Source organism: Rhipicephalus microplus, chromosome 7, assembly GCF_043290135.1.
Source record: "Rhipicephalus microplus isolate Deutch F79 chromosome 7, USDA_Rmic, whole genome shotgun sequence".
In the NCBI taxonomy this organism is placed as follows: Eukaryota; Metazoa; Arthropoda; class Arachnida; order Ixodida; family Ixodidae; genus Rhipicephalus; species Rhipicephalus microplus.
Window position 1 is genome coordinate 85103935 of NC_134706.1, and position 19508 is coordinate 85123442.

General features: G+C 46.2%; 2 protein-coding genes across 2 annotated transcripts in view; one reads left to right on the forward strand and one right to left on the reverse strand.

The window, feature by feature from the left end:
- Nucleotides 1–19508, reverse strand: part of Nprl3 (GATOR complex protein Nprl3) — a 106121-nt gene that overhangs the window by 51761 nt on the left and 34852 nt on the right. The window lies entirely within an intron of this gene.
- LOC119180230 (alpha-crystallin B chain) lies at nucleotides 871–19498 on the forward strand. The gene is made up of 4 exons (XM_037431374.2): nucleotides 871–1083; nucleotides 6050–6251; nucleotides 12913–13038; nucleotides 19216–19498. The coding sequence occupies exons 2-4, from the start codon at nucleotides 6063–6065 to the stop codon at nucleotides 19471–19473; spliced, it is 573 nt and encodes a 190-aa protein (XP_037287271.1). The 5' UTR covers nucleotides 871–1083; nucleotides 6050–6062; the 3' UTR covers nucleotides 19474–19498.

Consider the following 19508-nt stretch of genomic DNA (forward strand, 5'->3'; position numbering starts at 1 on the left):
AACCCCTGGAGGCTTTTTAACGCGCACCTAAATCTAATCAAGGTGGTTTCTATAGAATTTCGCCTTCTTCGTGATGCGACCGCCTTGCCCGGGATTCGATCCCACGACCTCCGGGGCAGAAGTCGAGCGCTATAGCGACTGTAAAAGCGCGCACAGTGATCAGCTTCTTTTACAGCGAGAAAGTTCAGGAGATATTCGAAATGACCTGCCATAGCAACTCAGAAATTCCTTGAATAGAGTTAGCTAGCATAAATTGCCGAATCATTGCAATTACACGCACCTTTATTTCGATTCTATATGACTTACGCAATGTTGTTCGACGTTCAACGTTTGGAGCACGTAGCGCAGTATCGTACCCAAAGGGCTTAGCGTACTGTTTTAGCTATAGAGACGTTGGTAAATTCTCTAGCAAATGCTATAGTCTATTCATTCTTCAGGCCGTCCGACACATCGAATGCCTCGAAGCAGGGAAGATAATGAAGATAGTGAGGAAAGCATCTTCCATGCCGTTCTGTCGTTTTGCCATGTATGTCACTCATAACCATCGCCAAACGCATCTTGCCATACAAGACACTACGCGCTCTGGAACCTTATCTAGATAAACTGCCTAATCGGGGATATCGTGACGAAAACACCGGTACTATTTTGGTACAGGTGTTTCCACTACTACTTTTCCCTCCTCCAACTCGAAGACATACATAACGAAGCACTGCGTGCAACTGTGAACGGAACTCTGAGCGATTTTTCTCAAGCTCGGAGGCGGCGGCGCGCGCCCGGTGGTTGGGGACTATTTTTGACGCCGCGCGGCTTTCCCTCACCTTTGGCGCGCCCTCGGCACTCTCGCACAGGAAAAAAAATAATTAACAAAAAATAGCCACCAGTGGTGCCTTCGAACCGAGCCAGCAGCCCGTACACACTTCGGGAGAGAATCTGGCGCTTCTCCTAAGACTTAAGTTCTTCGCGACGCTTGAAACATTCGAACGACGTCCTCGACTCGAGGGGGCTGAGCGACGACAGCGACGGCGGTGCATCGAGTAGGCTTAGCGTGCTTCACGGAGCGTCGCGTGGCAACCGCTTGAAAAGGTAAGGTGTCAGAGGCAGCAGCAGGCTGCCTCTATCTTTCAGTCTCTCTTCGTTCGGCCCTCGCAAACACCGATTTTAGATCCAGGTAGCGTCGTTGGACAATGGGGGTACACTCGCGGGCGTGTAGTGTTTCACTTGCCGGAATCTCTTGCCAGCTTCACCGGTTGTCTATATGCATACGTCTTAAAGCTACGTGTTGGCCGTGTGCATTGAATTCTCTGAGATCACTTAGAAATGTGGCTCTAAATAGAGTTCTATCAAGCAAACTCGCACGGAAATGCGATTCGCCTAACTATATTAACCTATGTAAGTGGTCTGTTCATTTATCTATATCCTATTTGTTAGTTTTATCCTCTCCACTACAATACTGCTACACACTCGCAGTAACATAGCCTTTATTATGGCTTCTTCACCATTTTTTTCCACGACGCATGGCATAGCGTTTGCACGTATACACACAACATCTTTTTAGATCGCTTGCCGACGGCCCACGTGGCAGATCTATTATGACATAATGTTTATGATATTGATTGATTGATATGTGGGGTTTAATGTCCCAAAACCAAGTTGTTGAAAAGTTGTTCTTCCTGTAGACCACGTAATTATTTTTATCGCCTTTATTTTGTAGAGTATTTTAATGGTTTTATTTCGTATATGTTTAAACATCAATTATACATTTTAATTCTGCGTTAGTCGCAGGATGCCCCTCGTGGTACAATTTCGCAGATCGGTCGTCAAGAAACGTCACGCTCGCCCTCATGATTGTCAAAACGCATGCCGCTTGCTCCTCGCAGAGGGCTGACACCAACGATGCAGGGTGAACTGGACGCATGTCTTACTCCTTCGGAGAAAACAATACGTCTTCTGCGTACACACTCACACTGACCTGTGTGGTTAAGAGTGAGATTGATTAAACGGACTTAGATGAGACTCAGCCCGGGATAGTCTGGCCGACTTGTATGTAGGTGATACGAGGTGTGTTAGAAAAGTAATGAGACTGGCAACACTGCGCCCGATCTGGCAACGTCGTCTCGAACGGTCTGTGCTAGCCCGGTTTGTTTATCCCTTTTACTTCCTCTGTCCGAGTTACAACTCCGTACAGCTAACACAGTAGTTTTGACAGCGCCATAAATGAAGTTGTGTTTTTTGTTGTGCGTTAAGCATCGGAATTTAGATCAGCATTGTACCATAGAGTTTCGTGTTAAAGTCGGCAATCCACGAGTATGACTTTTGAAGAGCTGAAACAGGCGTATGGGGAATATCGTTCATCAAGAACGTAAGTTTTCCACTGGCACTGGTCATTTTCGAAGAGCCTAACAAACGTTGAAGACGAACCTCGCTCAGGGATGTATTGCGGTCAATTCATGGCAATCATGCCAATCATGGCAATGCACCGCGTAAAGCAGCCCTTTCAAGTAGTGACTTTTGACCTCAATACATATCCACAAAGGACTTCATTTAGGAACTCTAGAGAACATTGAAAAGAGTATTGACCAACCAGCTAAAGGTCATACCAGTAGAAGACTTCCAGCGCTACTGCCAAGGGTGGGAACAACAACTGCGCTGGTGTATATCTGCCCAATGGAACAACTTTGAAGGCGATAACATTTTAGTTTGAAAAAACATAGAACTTTGCCGGTTATAAACTCAGTCTCATTACATTTCTAATATTTCGTATTGAGTCCGACTGTGCCATCAGCAGAAGAATTTGTTACGAGCCGGTATGGATGAGATTTATTATGCCGACTTAATGTCACGTACGCTTTGAGGACACGGGTGAGCCAGTCACTTTTCAGGTGTTCGTTTGTTAATTCAGCGCTGTCCTCAGGTGTGAGGGAGACACGCGACATGGAGATATTTCAGTGTCCAACACATGGCACCCGTTCCAGCGGCTGTGCCCACAGTCGCGCTCTACAAGAGTATGCAGCGCCGCAAGCGAGAGTTGCAGATCATGCAATGTGCCACGCACTAAGGCTTCTTTCTACATAGGTGTTTAGCAGGAATGCACATTGTTTCAAGGCAACTTCTCATTTGGCCAACGAGAGGTAGTCAGTTGATAGCCTGCCGTGCCCGTCACAAGATTAACAGTGGATGGGCGCATCTGCTAAAACGTTGCACCCTCCGAAGCGTATAGGCAGACTTTGGGGGAGGGGGGGGGGGGGAGTGCACGGGCCTGGTGTGCTACCCCCTGGAAGCTACTGCCTACTCTTTTGAACAAATCAACGCGATCAAGGTCATGGTGATGTATTTTGATTGGTTTCTTGAAGATTAGGGACAGGCGAATGTTTGAAAATGTGCATTTTCAAATAGTTCAGCATTCGATTCAACTCGCAAGGCACATTTGTCATTAGAAATACTTAAATACCTTAAAATATTTCAGCAAGTGTTGAAGTTAGGACAAATAATTACATACTAATGCTAAATTTTACATCATTTAATGCACAAATGTACATATTTTCAGTTTCCTCATCACCCCACGCCCTTGCGCACTTTCGCAAATGTGCCGGTATGTGGATCTCCTGGCCCAGGCGTGTCATTACATGAGTCGGAGCATGTTTCATCTCCTGAATTATGTTGAACAAAACTATGAAAACTAAAAAGGAGATATTGAGAAATTGAGAACGAATGTCTACAAAGAGATAACACACTTGGAATATTAAATTATGACATAAAGATTGGCACATAAGCACGAGTGTGCTAAGTGAGCGTCTATTTTCGTTCACGCGAAAAATGATGGGTAACGCCGGCATGCACTACGGTGTCCACGCTTCCTGAAAGTACCAGGCAGCTATCCATGCATCCTTCATGACAACATTGGAAAACTGTAGATGAAATGCAGAAAAGCAATAATGTTGAACAATGCACAAGTTTACCATGCATTATTTCCTCTACAACAAACTCATAATTCCATGTCTGACTGGCTAAAAAATTTTCCGAATGTCAGCAGTATTGCTATTCATTTCTAAAATATTTCATAAAATATTCAATTTTCGCTTAGTTTTCATTATTCAAATCCGCTTCGAAGATGAGAACTTGATACTTGCACTCCCCTATCATATCCTTATCACCGACATCGAAAACCATTTTTCAAGACAGTGGCTCAAGTATTCCTACCTCCCGAAGTCGTGCGTTTTATACAAAAATGAGTGAGATGCTTTTTCTTTTTTGAAGAACTGTCTTGGTATATCATTTCCAAGCATTCCCAGAGAAACCCACGGGCATGCGGCGCACTATGTGAAAAAGAGCACGTTGAGCCAGCCGGCTGTTCAGCCGCCCGCATCTCGTTGGCACCGAGAGAGCCCAAAACTTAAAAAAAAAAAACATCCCCACTTCTTTACTATCCTTGCATCGTAAATACTACACATATCCGAACGCACCTGCGTCTACACGCATGAAGTGTGAATCAATAGCACAGTCAACGTATACCTTCCAAGCGGATGTGTATCACGCATAGTTAAGCAGAACACACTTTATTGTCAGCAGATTACGGTAAGACATGCTATTTTTCGCAGTGTGAGCTGGAACACCAAATTCGTGTTCAGTCAACGATTGTTTGTAATGCGCGAGTACTGAATTACCAGAGATCCTGCTTGAGCACGTAGTGTCACGAGCACTTCCGCTTGCCAATTGCGTTTAGTTGTTCTGGCCTTTAAAAGGTAATGTTGAAGCTCTGCCTCATATTTCTCACGGCAATGGATATCTACAGTACACATGGCCATCTATAATGATTGATTGATTTGTGAGGTTTAACGTCACAAAACCACCATATGATTATGAGAGACGCCTTAGTCGAGGGCTCGGCAAACTTCGACCACCTGAGGTTCTTCAACGTGCACCGACATCTGAGCGCACGGGCTTACAGCATTTTCGCCTCGGTCGAAAAAGCTGCCGCTGGGATTTGATCCCGTGACCTGCGGGTCAGCAGCTAAGTACCTTAGCCAGACCACCGCGGAGGGGCGGCCATCTGTAATCCAACACGCGAAAAGCCAACTAGCGTAAGTTTTTAAAGACGATCGATAGTCTTTCTTGGGTACCTTCGACGCAAAAGATTTTATCTGTCTGTCTGTACATTTGTATGTTTGTCCACCCTTAATAGCACCCCAAAAGGCACCGGAGTGTCCGGCTGATGCCCCAAACGGTCGACCCCATCCGTAGCACCCACCAATGCTGCTCAAGGTTCAGCGTTCATACTTGTGCGATTGTCAATTAAAAAGCAATTCATGCGCATATCTGAGGCGCCATAACAACACGTCAATATTTTGTATGTATATATATATTACTATACAAGGCACACATAAGCAATTCTAAGGACCGTAGCGTTTATCACGCTGCGCTGACCATGCAACGCTTGCACGAAAAGCAAGCGTTCTTTGCTAAGACTAGGGAGCCTACATGAACAGCCGTTCATGTAGGCTCCCTAGCTAAGACGACATGGTGGTGGCACCTACCCGTCGCCTTGCGTTCTACACCTTATCACCTCCGAGACGGGCGCGCACGCCGCGCGTGCGCTTCGTTTTCCAAGATAACTGCCAGATGGCGCTCAAGCCTCACGTGTGACGTGACTTTATGCGCTCGTTCACCTCCGCTGCACGCCCGAGGCACTCTAACACAGCACCTTCAGAATACCATTGACCGATTTTCTCGCGCAAAACATCAAACGAACGTTTTGTTCCCTCTCTCCGGACGCAAGACTATCGTCTTTCGACGACATTTGCAGTGTAACATGCAGATACGGGACCTTTTTTTTTCTTTGACACTAGCCGCAACAGCTTAGGTGATGGTGTCAGCGATTTGTGGTAGAAACTGCAGCGCTCTACACGTATTTCGGTCGAGTGAATGCGTGGGTTTGTGCGCGCGAATGGGTCATTTTCACGCTACACCAAAATGAGCTACTAAGTAGTCCTACAAGGTTCTTTTAGACGTCATCTACAGCCTTGGCCTTACACCGCTGTCTGCCCTCGCGCAGGTCCAAAGCTACTATGCCGTTCCACAGGAGCCTGTTCGGTCGCCATCGGGACAAGGAGTGGTGGAACGCGTGGGACTACCCCTCGCGCATCTTCGACCAGAAGTTCGGCGTGGCGCTCAGGGACGAAGACCTGTTCGACCGAGACCCCTTCGCCAGGAGGCCCCTGTCTACGCTATCGCTATCGTCACCGCGGAGAGGACAGGCGAGTACCATCTCACTAAGGATGGAGTGCCGGCTTTTTTTCCAATGATACTATCAAGTGAAACGCCAAGTCATTTTGGACTACGTTGGACTAGTCTTTGTTTTGCTTTTTTTGCCATTGTTTGGGTTAGGTTATTGACACAAACTTTGCATAGGTTAAATTATAGTGTTAGAAAACAACACTTATAGCAGGGTGATTAGGCTTGGTTAAGTCTAATGTCTTTAATTACGTCATAAAAGGCTCTACATTGGGCGAGAAATCTTTCTGTTCGCTTTCGCACGTAAAGTGTATATCCGAAAATAATTGTGACGTCATGGCTTCTCAAATGCTTATTTTCTTCAATTTTGAATTGTTCAACAATGTTTCCCAAACGTTGCTACAATTATATGACCCCCTTAAACCACCATGTAATTGCTTTTTCTTCAATATGTACTTATGTAGGCCCTAACAGATGCCGTGAATATCGAAAAAATTTTCTATGTCACTGCGAGTTCATTGAGAAACTCGAAGGGCTATCGCCACGTGCGGTCTTTGGCCTACCAAGCCTCGTATAGAGTCAAGGTTAGGGTTTCTGGTGTTATAAAGAGCCCTTTATTTACTTGAACACATGACATGCCGTAACATTCTAACATTCCCTAGTGACGCAAAACGGTCACTGGAAAATGGGGGTCTGCTAGTTATCTATGGTGGGCCAACATACCCCGTTTGCCAACTGTTGGTAAAGAGGCCTGCAACCCTTTTTCAAGAAGCCACGGAATGAGTTCAGTAAAGCAGCTTATTGGCTCTCGAATTCAGCACCACGAAAAAATTTAGAATCCATCCAGTACGAGCATAGTTACAAAGATTTGTCGCAAGGTCCACTTGCATTCTCCCTTTTTTTCATCCTGACGAAAGCGCTCGAAGCTGAGCAGAGAAGGAAGTCAAGAGCACTTCATGAGCTTAAGCTCTTTTTCTCTTTAATAGTTGCGAAGCAGCTTGTGGACGAGTTCAATCCGGTTGTGTGTGACCCCCCCCCCCCCTCACAGCGCATGCGCAACAACTGGCCCAAGCACTGCCAGAACGCGATCACGCGCTAGCGCATTCCAGCCTGTGTAAGGGGCTGAGTAAGACCACGGCCGCTGGATAAAAAACAACCTTGTTTTTTATCCAGATGCTGTGGTAACACGCTGTGGCCTCTTCCCTTTACACTTTCTCAGCAATCACGTGATGGCGTCGGGAAAAGGATTGTGCAGACGCGCGATGAACCCCCGTGCTTCTGTATGTCGTGCTTCAACAAGCGTTCTAAAAGAGTAACAGCAACAGAAACTGCAGTGAATTGATGGTGTGCTCCACTTGCAAGGATGCATTAACATCGGGCGAGGTGACCGTGATGAAGGGGACTTTAAGTCAACCCATGCGTTGCTTCGCATGCTACTCAAGCTTCTCTTTAATGGGAGATGCTCTAATTTTTTTTTTCGAATACCCGGCTTTTCGATGCCCAAATCGGCCAACGGCTGATACAACGGCTGTGACGAGTGATTTTTGAGCTTGTATCGTCATTTGCCGAGAGAATAGGAAGCAATTTATAACTGACTTTGATAATTTATTGTGAACATCAGGCCGCGTGCTGCGCTATAATATTTGGCTCACGTGTTCTCGGGAGCTTCTACTACCGGTCGACAGCGTTTTCTGACCATGCTCAAAAAGTGTTGCAGGGCCCCGTGCAACCCTTTCTGAGCATGGTCAGAAAACGCTGTCGACCGGTAGTAGAAGCTCCCGAGAACACGCGAGCCAAGTATTAGAGTACAGCACACGGCCTGCAAATCACAATAAATTATCAAAGTCAGCAATAAATTGCTTTTTCTTTTCGCGAGAAATGACGGAAGACGCTCAAAAATCGCGCGTAGAAAGCCATCTATCAGCCACTAACTGATTTGAACATGGCGCGCTCGGTCATTTCAGGGATCGCCGCGGGAGGACAGGACTTGTCCACACTTGCGCGCGCAATCACATGGAAAAAGAAGCGTATTTGAAGACAAAAAATGTGCTCAAGGTCACGAGGGACGCGTGACGTATTTTCTTTGCCCCTGCCAACCCTTCCTGCTTAGCCTCCAGCGCTTTCGCCAGGACGAAAGAAGAAAAAACTTGATTGCAGCGTGCGACATTTATTTGTAACTCCGCTGGTACTGTATGGATTCTTAAAAAATTTTTTGCGGCGTTGAATTTGTGAGGCAATAAGCTCTTTTAGTGAATCTGTTCCATTGCTACTTGGAAAAGTGTATCAGGGCCCCTTTAAGGGGGTGGGGGGAGGGAGCGTCCACAGCAGCACTATGGTGGCTTTCTAGCCAATATATCAGCACTGGGGATGCAGGCTGCCATTGTGGATGGCAGCCTGCGTTCACAGAGATTGCCCAACCTAATGTGTCTATTATTATTGCGAGGATGCTTACGTTCTCTGTTTGGTAATGACAGCATTCTATATTGAAAATCCCCTCTGATACGAAATCCAGCAGTCACCTTGTCTGGTGTTTTTGCCTCTTTTACTTCTTTTATACGAAAAGTGTTTTATGCCTGTGTCCCCAAAGACTTCAGTGACGTATTTCTGTCACGGCAATGACGTTGAAGAATACACACAATCAGATGGCAAAGGAACACTTGAGAAGAATCCACAACACACTTACAGAGTGAATGCATGATAATGAGTGTGTCGAAGCTCGGTCTGCCCGTCCGTCCGCCTGTCTGTCTGTCTCGAATGATCCTCTCCTATTGCACTGACCCCCACACGTCGTGCGTGCCTTCACGCTAGAGTGACTTATCCACGCCACCTATTAACCAATTGACGCTGTATGGATGGATGTATCCGGCTGTGCCCTTTAGATGAGGTGGTGGCTCACGCCACCTAGACATAAAGTTGAGTAATATCACTATGTGTTGAAGGATTGAATTTCACTCGCGCCTTGATTGTAGCCACCAATCAGTTGGCCTCCTACTGGTTATTTCTGCCCGTTTAAAGTCTATCTTGCCTTCACTGTCCCTAAGCCCCAATGCTTTGAAAAGTTCCGCGCCATTATCTTGGACTATACTATATATATGGGGTGGAGCCCTTTACAGAACATTATCAAACGTTCAGCCGTTTCCTCCTCCTCTCTACACGCACTAGGTCTGTGCTTTCGTATTTGGCTCGACACGTCTGCGTCCACAATACTCCCGTTCTGACCTCGAACAGCAGAGAAATACCCGAGAATTATCATACATCTTTTTTTTTGGAATTCCTCGCTTGAAAGTTCGGTAGATCTCCAGTGATGATTTCGTAAACATTCCAATTTTCTACATGTCCATCTCTGTTTCATTCACCTTTCTCAATCAATGTTTCCTTTTGGCTTGGTATTCTGCTGTTGTCGAAATACTTGCTTGACAATTTTCAAATTCGCTTCCTTTATTTAGAATGAACATTCTTCATGTAGAAGTAGCTGAAAACTTTCCTATCCCTATCTTTAGCAGAGTGTGACGTTGGGCGACTTGCTGCATAGCTTAATAAAATGATGGTGGCGCAACAGGTACTAGCACGGAAAAAGAATGAGACAGGATAGAGCGCCAGACTGCCAATGCTCCTCTTCTATTTTTCTTAATCACTCCTCAAATTCTATTTTGCAGCTAGCTTCCCTGCACATGAACGATGTCCATCCCTTGTCATTCTGGACCCCTCAATTGGGTATTGCCACTTGCTCCCAAATCAAGTATACCTATGCCACGTTGTTTAATTTCTGATCTTGATTGAACCTCTGATTTCATGCACAAGATCGCATTGCCGAACGTCAAACCCGGGACCATGACACCTTTCCAAATCCCTCTCACAAGGGCATACCTATTGTAGTTCCACAGTGTACTATTTTTCATTACGGCTGCATTCCTGGTGCCCTTAGTCATTACGTATCCTTCGGGATCCCTTAGATACTCAGCCCCGTGGTTTATCCATACGCCCAAATATTTTTTTTTATTTATCCACTATTTCTAGCGTGACTTCCTGTACTCTATGCTCACTGCCTTTGTTATCATTAAAAATCATGATTGGCAATTTTACCCTATTGAATTTCAACTTTAACCTATCTCCCTCATTACCGCAGGTGTCTATCCATCCCTGCAGATCTTCCTTGTTGTCGGCTATTAATACTATATCATCTGCATATATCTATGCTGGTAATGACTGTTCAATGAGTTTTCCTTGCTTGGCAAAAGAGAGGATGAAGCCGAGTCGACTCCCCTGTAATTTGGCTTCTGGTCCCTGTAGATACAGCATAAATAACAGAGGTGACAAGGGACACCCCAGTCGAAGCCCACGTTGTATCTCTATAGGTTTGGATACCTGTTCTTACCATTTTGTAACTACGTTGTAACTTTTATATATATCTTTTAGAAGATTAGTTATTGCATCTTCCACATCTAGTGTGCTCAGTATTCCCCACAAGTCTTATTGAATCACACTATCGTAAGCTCCATTGATATCTAGAAATGCCAGCCACAGGGACCTGTGTTCATTTCCCGCTATTTCAATCCACTGCACCAATGAAAACAGATTGTCCTCCAACCTCCTTCGTTTACGAAACCCGTTTTGTAGTTCTCCCAGCACCCCCTCATTCTCCAGCTATGTCTGTAGTCTTTCGTTTGCTATCTGCATCACCAGCCTGTAAACTACTGATGCCACTGTTATCAACTTTGTCCCCCTTTCCTTGAGTAGATCATGTGCATCCTGCTTAGTTTCACCCATTGGGGGCTTCACCATGTATTATTGCTTTGCTTGCTGCCTCTCTTAATGTTTGCTTAGAGTTTGGTCCTAGTTTCTTTATCAGCATAATTGGGATGCCATCAGGGCCTGTTGATGTGCTAATAGGTCTGCCTGAGCACTGCCCGAGCACTATCACAGCGCAGCGTCATCTAGTGAATATTGTGAGAAGCATCCAGGGTGGCTACGACGAACAAGAACGGAGGAACTCAGCGTAAGGAGCTTCGTTTGTAAAATTTTCACCGAAGGAAGTCGAACCAACTACCCCTGGCCCACGTTAACTACTGCCTGGGCCACGCATTATGGAGCCTTTCCAAACACGCCTTTTATGTCTCACGCTTTGCTGTCACAGTGCTCTTGATAGGCGGGGTGATGAATGATATGTAGGGTTCAACGTCCCAAAACCACCATATGCTTATGAGAGGCGCCGTAATGGAGGGCTCCGGAAATTTCGACCACCTGGGGTTCTTTAACTTGCACCCAAATCTGAGCACACGGGCCTACAACATACCCGCCTCTATTGGAAATGCAGCCGGGATTCGATCCCGCGACTTGCGGGTCAGCAGCCGAGTATCTTAGCCACTAGACTATCGTGGTGGGGCTGGCGGGGTGACGTCGGTGCCTCGGAGAGCTAAAGAGAACTCGCTTGCTGGATTCCGTGCCGACCGGTTGTGCCCTCGCGATCTCCGGCGCCAGCATAGCTCTGGCCGACTGGGCTCGCCCTACGTCATCTCCTGATGCCGACGACCTTCGACGGCAGTGTAGCTCTGACCGACTGGACTTGCTCTACGCCATATCTACTGACACCGACAAGAGCTCTCGCAAGTGGTGCCCCGTGCTCGGACTCCTGTGACCGTGTTTCCATCTTTCCTATCTCTCCTATCCCCTCGATTTGTCATCGCTCTCTCTGGCTTACCACCTCACACCTCTTCCTCTTTTTTACACCTTTACTCCTACCCTTTTGATCCCTCCTCACCCCCATCCCTTGTGAGCTACTGTCGAGGTGTCGCTCATTGAAGCAGACAGTTACGGGGCTCACTTTTCTCTTCCTTTCTCTCTTAAGAATCAATTTTTTTTAATGCATCGTAAACATGGCGACCGAGATTAGCTCCTGCAATGCGCCGTGGCCACACGTCCATCTCATACTGTGTAATTTCTTGAACGCTTTAACACTCTACGAGGTGGCGACTTTAACCGAAGCTTCGGCTTCGCTCACGGAATTCATCCATATTAAAAATTGCTCAGCAACGCGGCCCTGCCTCGCCTGGTTGTGACACCGTCTTCTCCGCGCTTGTGGTCACCCCGAAAAAGCAGCCAGGTTACACTCTAGCCTAGCTGCTTTTTCGAGGCGACCGCAAGCACGGCCTGGAAAGACACGACGCGCGTTCCCTTTCTCTCTAATTTGGCCGTAGTGTTCAATAAATCTTTAAGATGCCGTGGCATGGCGATCACGACCAAAGTTCCGCGTCCAACCAGTAATGCCCTTCTAGATGTCACACCACTTTCCCTGATTACGCTATCACCATTACCTACTACACTTACCCCAAGTGATTGTTTAAGCAAATAATCGACGTTAGTCATCAGGATAGAGATGTGCTACCAAGCGTCTATGGGGGGTGTGCCCACGCTAAGCAGTGCTATAGCTGCGAATTTAGTACGATGGCATTTCATGTGGCACTCCGTCATAGAGCTTAAGTACCGGGAATACCTTGCTATTTGGACGGGTCCCAGCGTTCTTGTGTTCTCTGGAAATCTTTGTTTTCTTTTGTTCGCCAGCTGAATCCACGGAGAATACAGAAGTATGCAATAATTTGGTATGCCAGCCGCTTGGCGACCTCAGCACAAAAACTCTCTATTTCCAAGTGCCCCTTGCTTATGTTAACGTCATATCAACATATGCAGGTGTCCGGCGGTGCCTGCGACGTAGTGCCCCGCTCTACAGGAGTCTCGGAGGTCGTCAACGACGACTCCAAGTTTGAAGTCCGCCTCGACGTCAGCTTCTTTAACCCCAACGACATCACCGTCAAGGTAGGTGCGCCTGTGGCTTGCCAAGGGCTACATTAACACCAACATTTATAGTATCTATGAACGTTGGTGAACACTACATATGCTAGCTGTCGCTCGATCTGACCCGATTTGATCCAGAGGTGCACCGAGCATTTATTTTTTCTGTTCGGGTAAGGGGGGTGGGGGGGGGACGTACATTATTTATGCTCCTACGAGCATTTGTAGGTGTGCGTGCAAAATGGAAAAATTTCGAGGTGGGGGGATTGAGCTTCCCCAACTACCTCCCAAGCGGTCAGATCGTCACGGTGAGAGTATGACGGTTGAAGATAGAATGTCTAATTAAAGGGGCCGACAACTGCCCAGAACATGAAATGAGATGACTGCACATCCGGATGGAATGATTATCCCTCAAAGTTACTTAAACCAATGTTATTTCAGTCTTGAGAAGCGGAGTAGCATTTCTATTTCTTCATTGAAAATCATGAAAAAGCCTGTGACACCACCTGGTGGAAAAAATTCAATCATTTGCGCTGCCTTGTTTTGTGACCCTAAACTAGTGTACGTGGTCAACAATTTTCCTGTTAGTATTGAAATATTGTTTGCTTCTTTATAGTGAAAAATATTACTCCACAAAAATTTACTTATATGTCTGCGTTAGTAGTGCGCAATAAAGTGGCACTACCTTTGCATGACTTAATAATCCCTTGCTCGTCAGCACATCTTAAGCAAGCTTTCTATGTGCTCATGAACAGTTTCCAGGTCGCTAATATTTCAGAGTGACGTGCATTTTTTATCTACACTTTGTCTCAGAAATCGCGCACAGTGACGTTTTCAGTGACTTGACTTGGCTCGTGTGTCGAGAGAGTAACGACAACGGCACAATCCATCCACGACACAAACAAATCAACCTTGGACGCAGCGCCCAAGGTTGATGCAGCTTCCCTGTACAAATATAGGGAAGCTGTATAAAACCACATCGTCTCATTGTAATGGCTTGTTATTTTCACAAATAATTATAAAGCTCAAAATAAACATGGTTAAGCATAAGAGAAGTGCTTTGGTTTGGGCTAGCTGGTTTATAGTACTCACTTAGAAAGGGCAGAGCAAAAACACGGGGGAAAAAAGGACAGTAGAGACAAAGAGCGCTGACTAACAACTGAAATTTTATTGCCGTCACCTGTGCATATATATGTGCCTAAATATGCATTTGGGAGGAGGTTAAAAGCAAGATAACAAGGCTGGTTTTAACCAGTGATTGAAGAAAAAAATTGAAAACGATAAAATCTTCAAAAGAACTTACACATGCATGATGAGTGAGAAGCACCAGGCCATGACAATCCCTCCACATTTTAAAAAACTTAGTACTGCGAAAGTCAGAAGAGCAGCCGCAATACCGGCAACGGTCAGCCAGAAAACCACTAGTCGTATTACGTACATCATAGTTATGCTTCTTCGGCCTTTCATTAAAACACCTGCCATTTTGACCAATGTACTCAAGTCCACAGCTTAAAAGAAACCTATAAACTACATTGGAAATGCACTCTGTGAACCTGTTCCTGTGTTTGGTTGTGCACCTGGGGCGTCTACCTGTGTTGGCCATGCCACATAACCTCGAGAGTTTGTAGGGCGCAGACAGTACAACTTGCACGTCATGCTTTGATGCAATTCTCTTCAAGTTATGCAAAAATTTGTGAGCGTATGGGACGACTTGAACATGATTTATCTTTTTTCTACCAACATTTTATTTTGTTTGATCGCGTTTTATGTTCCGTACCAGGGTCTCACACACCCCAGAAATTAATTCAGGAGAGTAACCCACCAGCTTCAATCTGGTAACCTGCACATTAAAGCTAGATGAAATTACATGTACACACGACTTATTCAGGGCTGAATGCAGACAGTTCACTACGAGGCTTCGCTTAACAAGCTTGGAATGGTCACTGCCATGACGTAACAAGGGTTTCTTGGATCTAGAATAGAATAGAACAGATGTTTATTTCATGAGCAATACAGATCATAGGGAGTGAGAGAAAAAGCTGCTTTTAGGCAGCTTGACGAAGCTCTCACCCAGTGTATCTTGGACTTCGGTCAGCATTTGTTCATAGACGCTATTACCACATCAATAGAATATATAAAAGTAAGAAAATAACATGATTTCACACTATATTACTTCCAACAGATGTGGTTATCGCCAAAAAGCAGGCAAATGGGTGCGGTGTGTGAGACCCTGGTACGGAACATGAAACGCGATCAAACAAAAAAAAAAGTTGGTAGAAAAAAGATGAAGCATCTTCAAGTCATCACATACGTTCACAAATTTTCGCATAACTAGAAGAGAATTGCATCAAAGCATGACGTGCAAGTTGTACTGTCTGCACCCTACAGACTCTCGAGCTTATGTGGCATGGCCAACACAGGTAGACGCCCCAGGAGCACAACCAAACACAGGAACAGGTTCACACAGTGCATTTCTAACGTAGTTTATAGGTTTCTTTTAAGTTTTGGACTTGAGCACATAGGTCAAAATGGCAGGTGTTTTAATAAAAGAGCGAAAGAGCATGACTATAATGTACGTAATACAAGTATTTGTTTTCTGGCTGACCATTGCAGATATTGTGGCTGCTCTCCTGACTTTCGCAGTACTCAGTTTTTTTTTAATGGGGAGGGATTGTCATGGCCTGGTGCTTCTCACTTATCACGCATGCGTGAGTTTGTTATAAGATTTTTTTGTTTTCAGATTTTTTTCTTCAATCGCAGGTTAAAATCAGCCTTCTTATCTTGCTTTTAACCTCCTTCCAATCGCATTTTTAGGCACATATATACGCACAGGTGACGGCAATAAAATTTCAGTTGTTAGTCAACGCTCTTTGTCTCTACTGTCCTTCTTTTAGTCGTGTTTTTGCATTGCCCTTTTTAAGTGGGTCAAGCATAGTTACAGGAACTCCTGCAAAAGCAGAACAATGATAGCATGTAGAAGTCACTAGAAGGGCTACCGGCATCTATGCACAGGTGACGGCAATAAAATTTCAGTTGTTAGTCAACGCTCTCTGTCTCTACTGTCCTTCTTTTCCCCAAGTTTCTGCGTTGCCCTTTCTAAGTGGGTTAAGCATAGCTACAGGAACTCCTGCAAAAGCAGAAGAATGAAAGCATGTAGAAGTCGCTAGAAGGGCTACCGGCATCACTATGAATTCTCAGCTTTGTTGGAAAAAAAGGCACGTCGCTGTTCAGAGCCTTTCAAATCGAAAAATACTGCTTATAAGGTAACTATGCACTTTTGGGAGTAACTACTGCAGCTGTGAACACGCCCCGCCACGGTGGTCTAGTGGCTAAGGTGCTCGGCTGCTGACGCGCAGGTCGCGGGATCGAATCGCAGCTGTGGCGGCTGCATTTCTGATGGAGGCTGAAATGTTGTAGGCCCGTGTGCTCATTTGGGTGCACGTTAAAGAACCCGAGGTGGTCGAAATTTCCGGAGCCCTCCACTACGGCGTCTCTCATAATCATATGGTGCTTTTGGGACGTTAAACCCCACATATCATCAGCTGCGAACACTGCGAAGGGTAAGCTTTCGGTCGCACCGAAAAAAACTGGGTCGAAAAAAGTTAGTGGTCGAGTAACTTTCTGTCTCGCTTTGTCTAACAAGGCTGCTTACTCCTAGCCCCCATACGCACCTCCCACATGCGTTTTCAGCAAGGGTACCCTGCGTGACTTGCGTCCGTATCGGAGACACATTGATGATTGATATGTGGGGTTTAATGGCCCAAAACCACCATATGATTATGAGAGACGCCATAGTGGAGGGCTCCAGAAATTTCTACCACCTGGGGTTCTTTAACGTGCACCCAAATCTGAGCATACAGGCCTACAACATTTCCGCCTCCATCGAGAATGCAGCCGCCGCAGCCGGGATTCGATCCCGCGACCTGCGGGTGAGCAGTCGAGTACCTCAGCCACTAGACCACCGCGGCGGGGTCGTATCAGGGACATGGTGAGTCTACACAAATGGAGGAGGGTTTGGGATAGGGAAGGGGAAAGAGTGAAGCGAGTTTCAGCAATGAAGCCGGGTAGGAGATCGGGGCATAGTGTAGTGACAGCGCTACAAAAAGGGAGTCGGCTAAGAATAGAAGGGAAGAACGCATTGGATGTGCCGGCATGGTCGCAGCAACGGTTATGACAGCTGTATGGAGACGAGGGCTTTTCATGTCGGCGTAGCGAGGTGGCGCGGCAGTAGCATGACGTCACTCATAATATGGAATTGGTATATAAGGAAATGTACGATTTTATTATGCGTGCAGCCCATATATATAGAGCCTAAATCTCTGCTTCGCTGGTAATCCGTGGCCAAATGAATGTGTAGGCCTCTGAATTTTTCGGGCGTGTCTGTAACTTCCCTAGATCAAACGCGCAGCGAGGCCGGCAAGCTACAGCGACTTATAATGCGAGACCCTATGCATGCGAATGCGCATGCCTTCAGCGCCTCAACACATCAACCACGTAAAGTCCCGAAACACCGGGTTTTTGCCTATATTTCAGCGAGAAACTTATCCACTTCTCGCACGTTCTCCATTTAAGCCTTAACTACACGAACGCGTTCCATCGCGTCAGTGCATGGTGGGCAGACTCGATGCCGCGCCCTCTCTCTATAGAAAGAGAGAGCGCGCAGTTTAGAGCGCGGCGTCATATCTACAAGCCACGCGGTGATGCGTTGTAATGCCTTCGTGTAGTTAGGGCTTGAATGAAGGCTGCGCTTTCTTTCCTTCTCCCGCTAGGGTGTTGCTGTCGCCTCGGCAGAGAAAGTTCTGCAGCTTACCATGGAATTTATATGAAAGTGCTAATTGCCCTCAATGCACCTTTTTTTTATTTTTCTGAGTGCCCTCTGCCATTTCGGGGGGGGGGAGAGGGGGTGTGGAACTTAGTGGCGGGATTCAGTACAACCAGAAACGCCAGTAGAAAAGCCTCCGAGATCGAAAAGCGTTCGAAGACCCTACCGCAGCATTTTGCGACAATCCCGCTAAGCAAGGGCGCATGCGCAATGGCGCCATGAAATTAGGCGGACTTGAAGGAAAACTCCGGTGCATTTTTTACCATATCGAGGTAATGATGTTTAAAAATAGCATTAAGAGTCTTGTAACAGCAAGGGTGGTTCATTTTGCTGATAGACTCGCGAATAATTTTACGTAATCGACCCAGTCAAAACTGAAAATGAAACAGGTAGCTGCTCAGAGCTAGGTATACAATGACATCATGACACCTTGTCACGGCTCACCAGGGTCTACACAGCACCTGCGCTTTTTCTACCACACGAAACACAAGTTGGCGGTGTCACCCTATGCAGAATCAAGCTGCGGTGTGCCTACTTGTCTGAACTTACCAGTGACAAGTTCAGCGATGATAACACATGCTATATGAGCACAAAAGCATCTTCTTTCCACTTCAACACACCCGCACGTGAAGCATTTGATGTTCTTAGAATCAAGCTCCTCGTTGCTCAATATTGTGCATGCTTAGTGTTAGACCCGGTGTCAACGAAGACTAACACGATATGCAGCTGACAAAACCAACTTCTGCTTGCGTAGCTGCATCTCGTAGAAGAAAGAAAGCGCTGCATCCGTCTGTTGGGTGACGCGAGGCTTTGAAAAACAGTAAGCACTTACGTCACAGAAGCAGAGTGACCCGTGTTTATAAGTGCGATTCCAGATTTGGCTACTGATTTTTAAAATTATTTTTCTAAAAACCAAATGGCTTACGGTTGTAAGATTTGGCACATATCACCGTAGTGCGTACGAGAACATGTGTTCTAAATTTTATTGAAATTGGTGAATAGCGGCGAATCGCCCGAGTTCCGTTTTAAATGTTGGTAGGCAGTCGCTTCATATGCCAACGTGGAAAACGAAGAAGGTGCTTAACAGCACAAACGACAGGAGGGGATAGAAGAGACGAGAACAGAGCGCTCTGTTCTTGTCTCTTCTATCCCCTCCTGTCGTTTGCACTGTTAAGCACTTTCTTCGTCTACCATACAGCACCAACCAGCCCAATCAAGCACCTTGTCAAAGTGAAAAAGCTAACCCTCGAGGAAAAACAGCGCGCTAGCATAGGATATTCCTGCAGTCGCGGTTCTTGCGCAAAATCTTGTGTAGGACTGCTGCGATGAAAGGTTGTGCCTCCTACTTCTAACTTCATGCACGGTGATGTTCTACGCAGGTGTTAGGCACAGACAGCGTACTGGTGCACGGCAAGCATGAAGAACGCCAGGACGAACACGGCTTCGTGTCCCGCGAGTTCACACGCCGGTACATGCTGCCTCCGGACGTGGACCCCGAGCAAGTGAGCTCCGAGTTCCTGGCCGACGAAGAGGGAGTGCTCGTCATCCGTGCCGCAAAGAAGTCGCCCGAGCCAGCCGCTCTCAAAGAGCGAGTAGTGCCCATAGCTGTGCTCTCGCCAAACAAGGCCAAGGCCTGAGGAAATACATGCTGTTGCTATTTTATGTGTCGTGT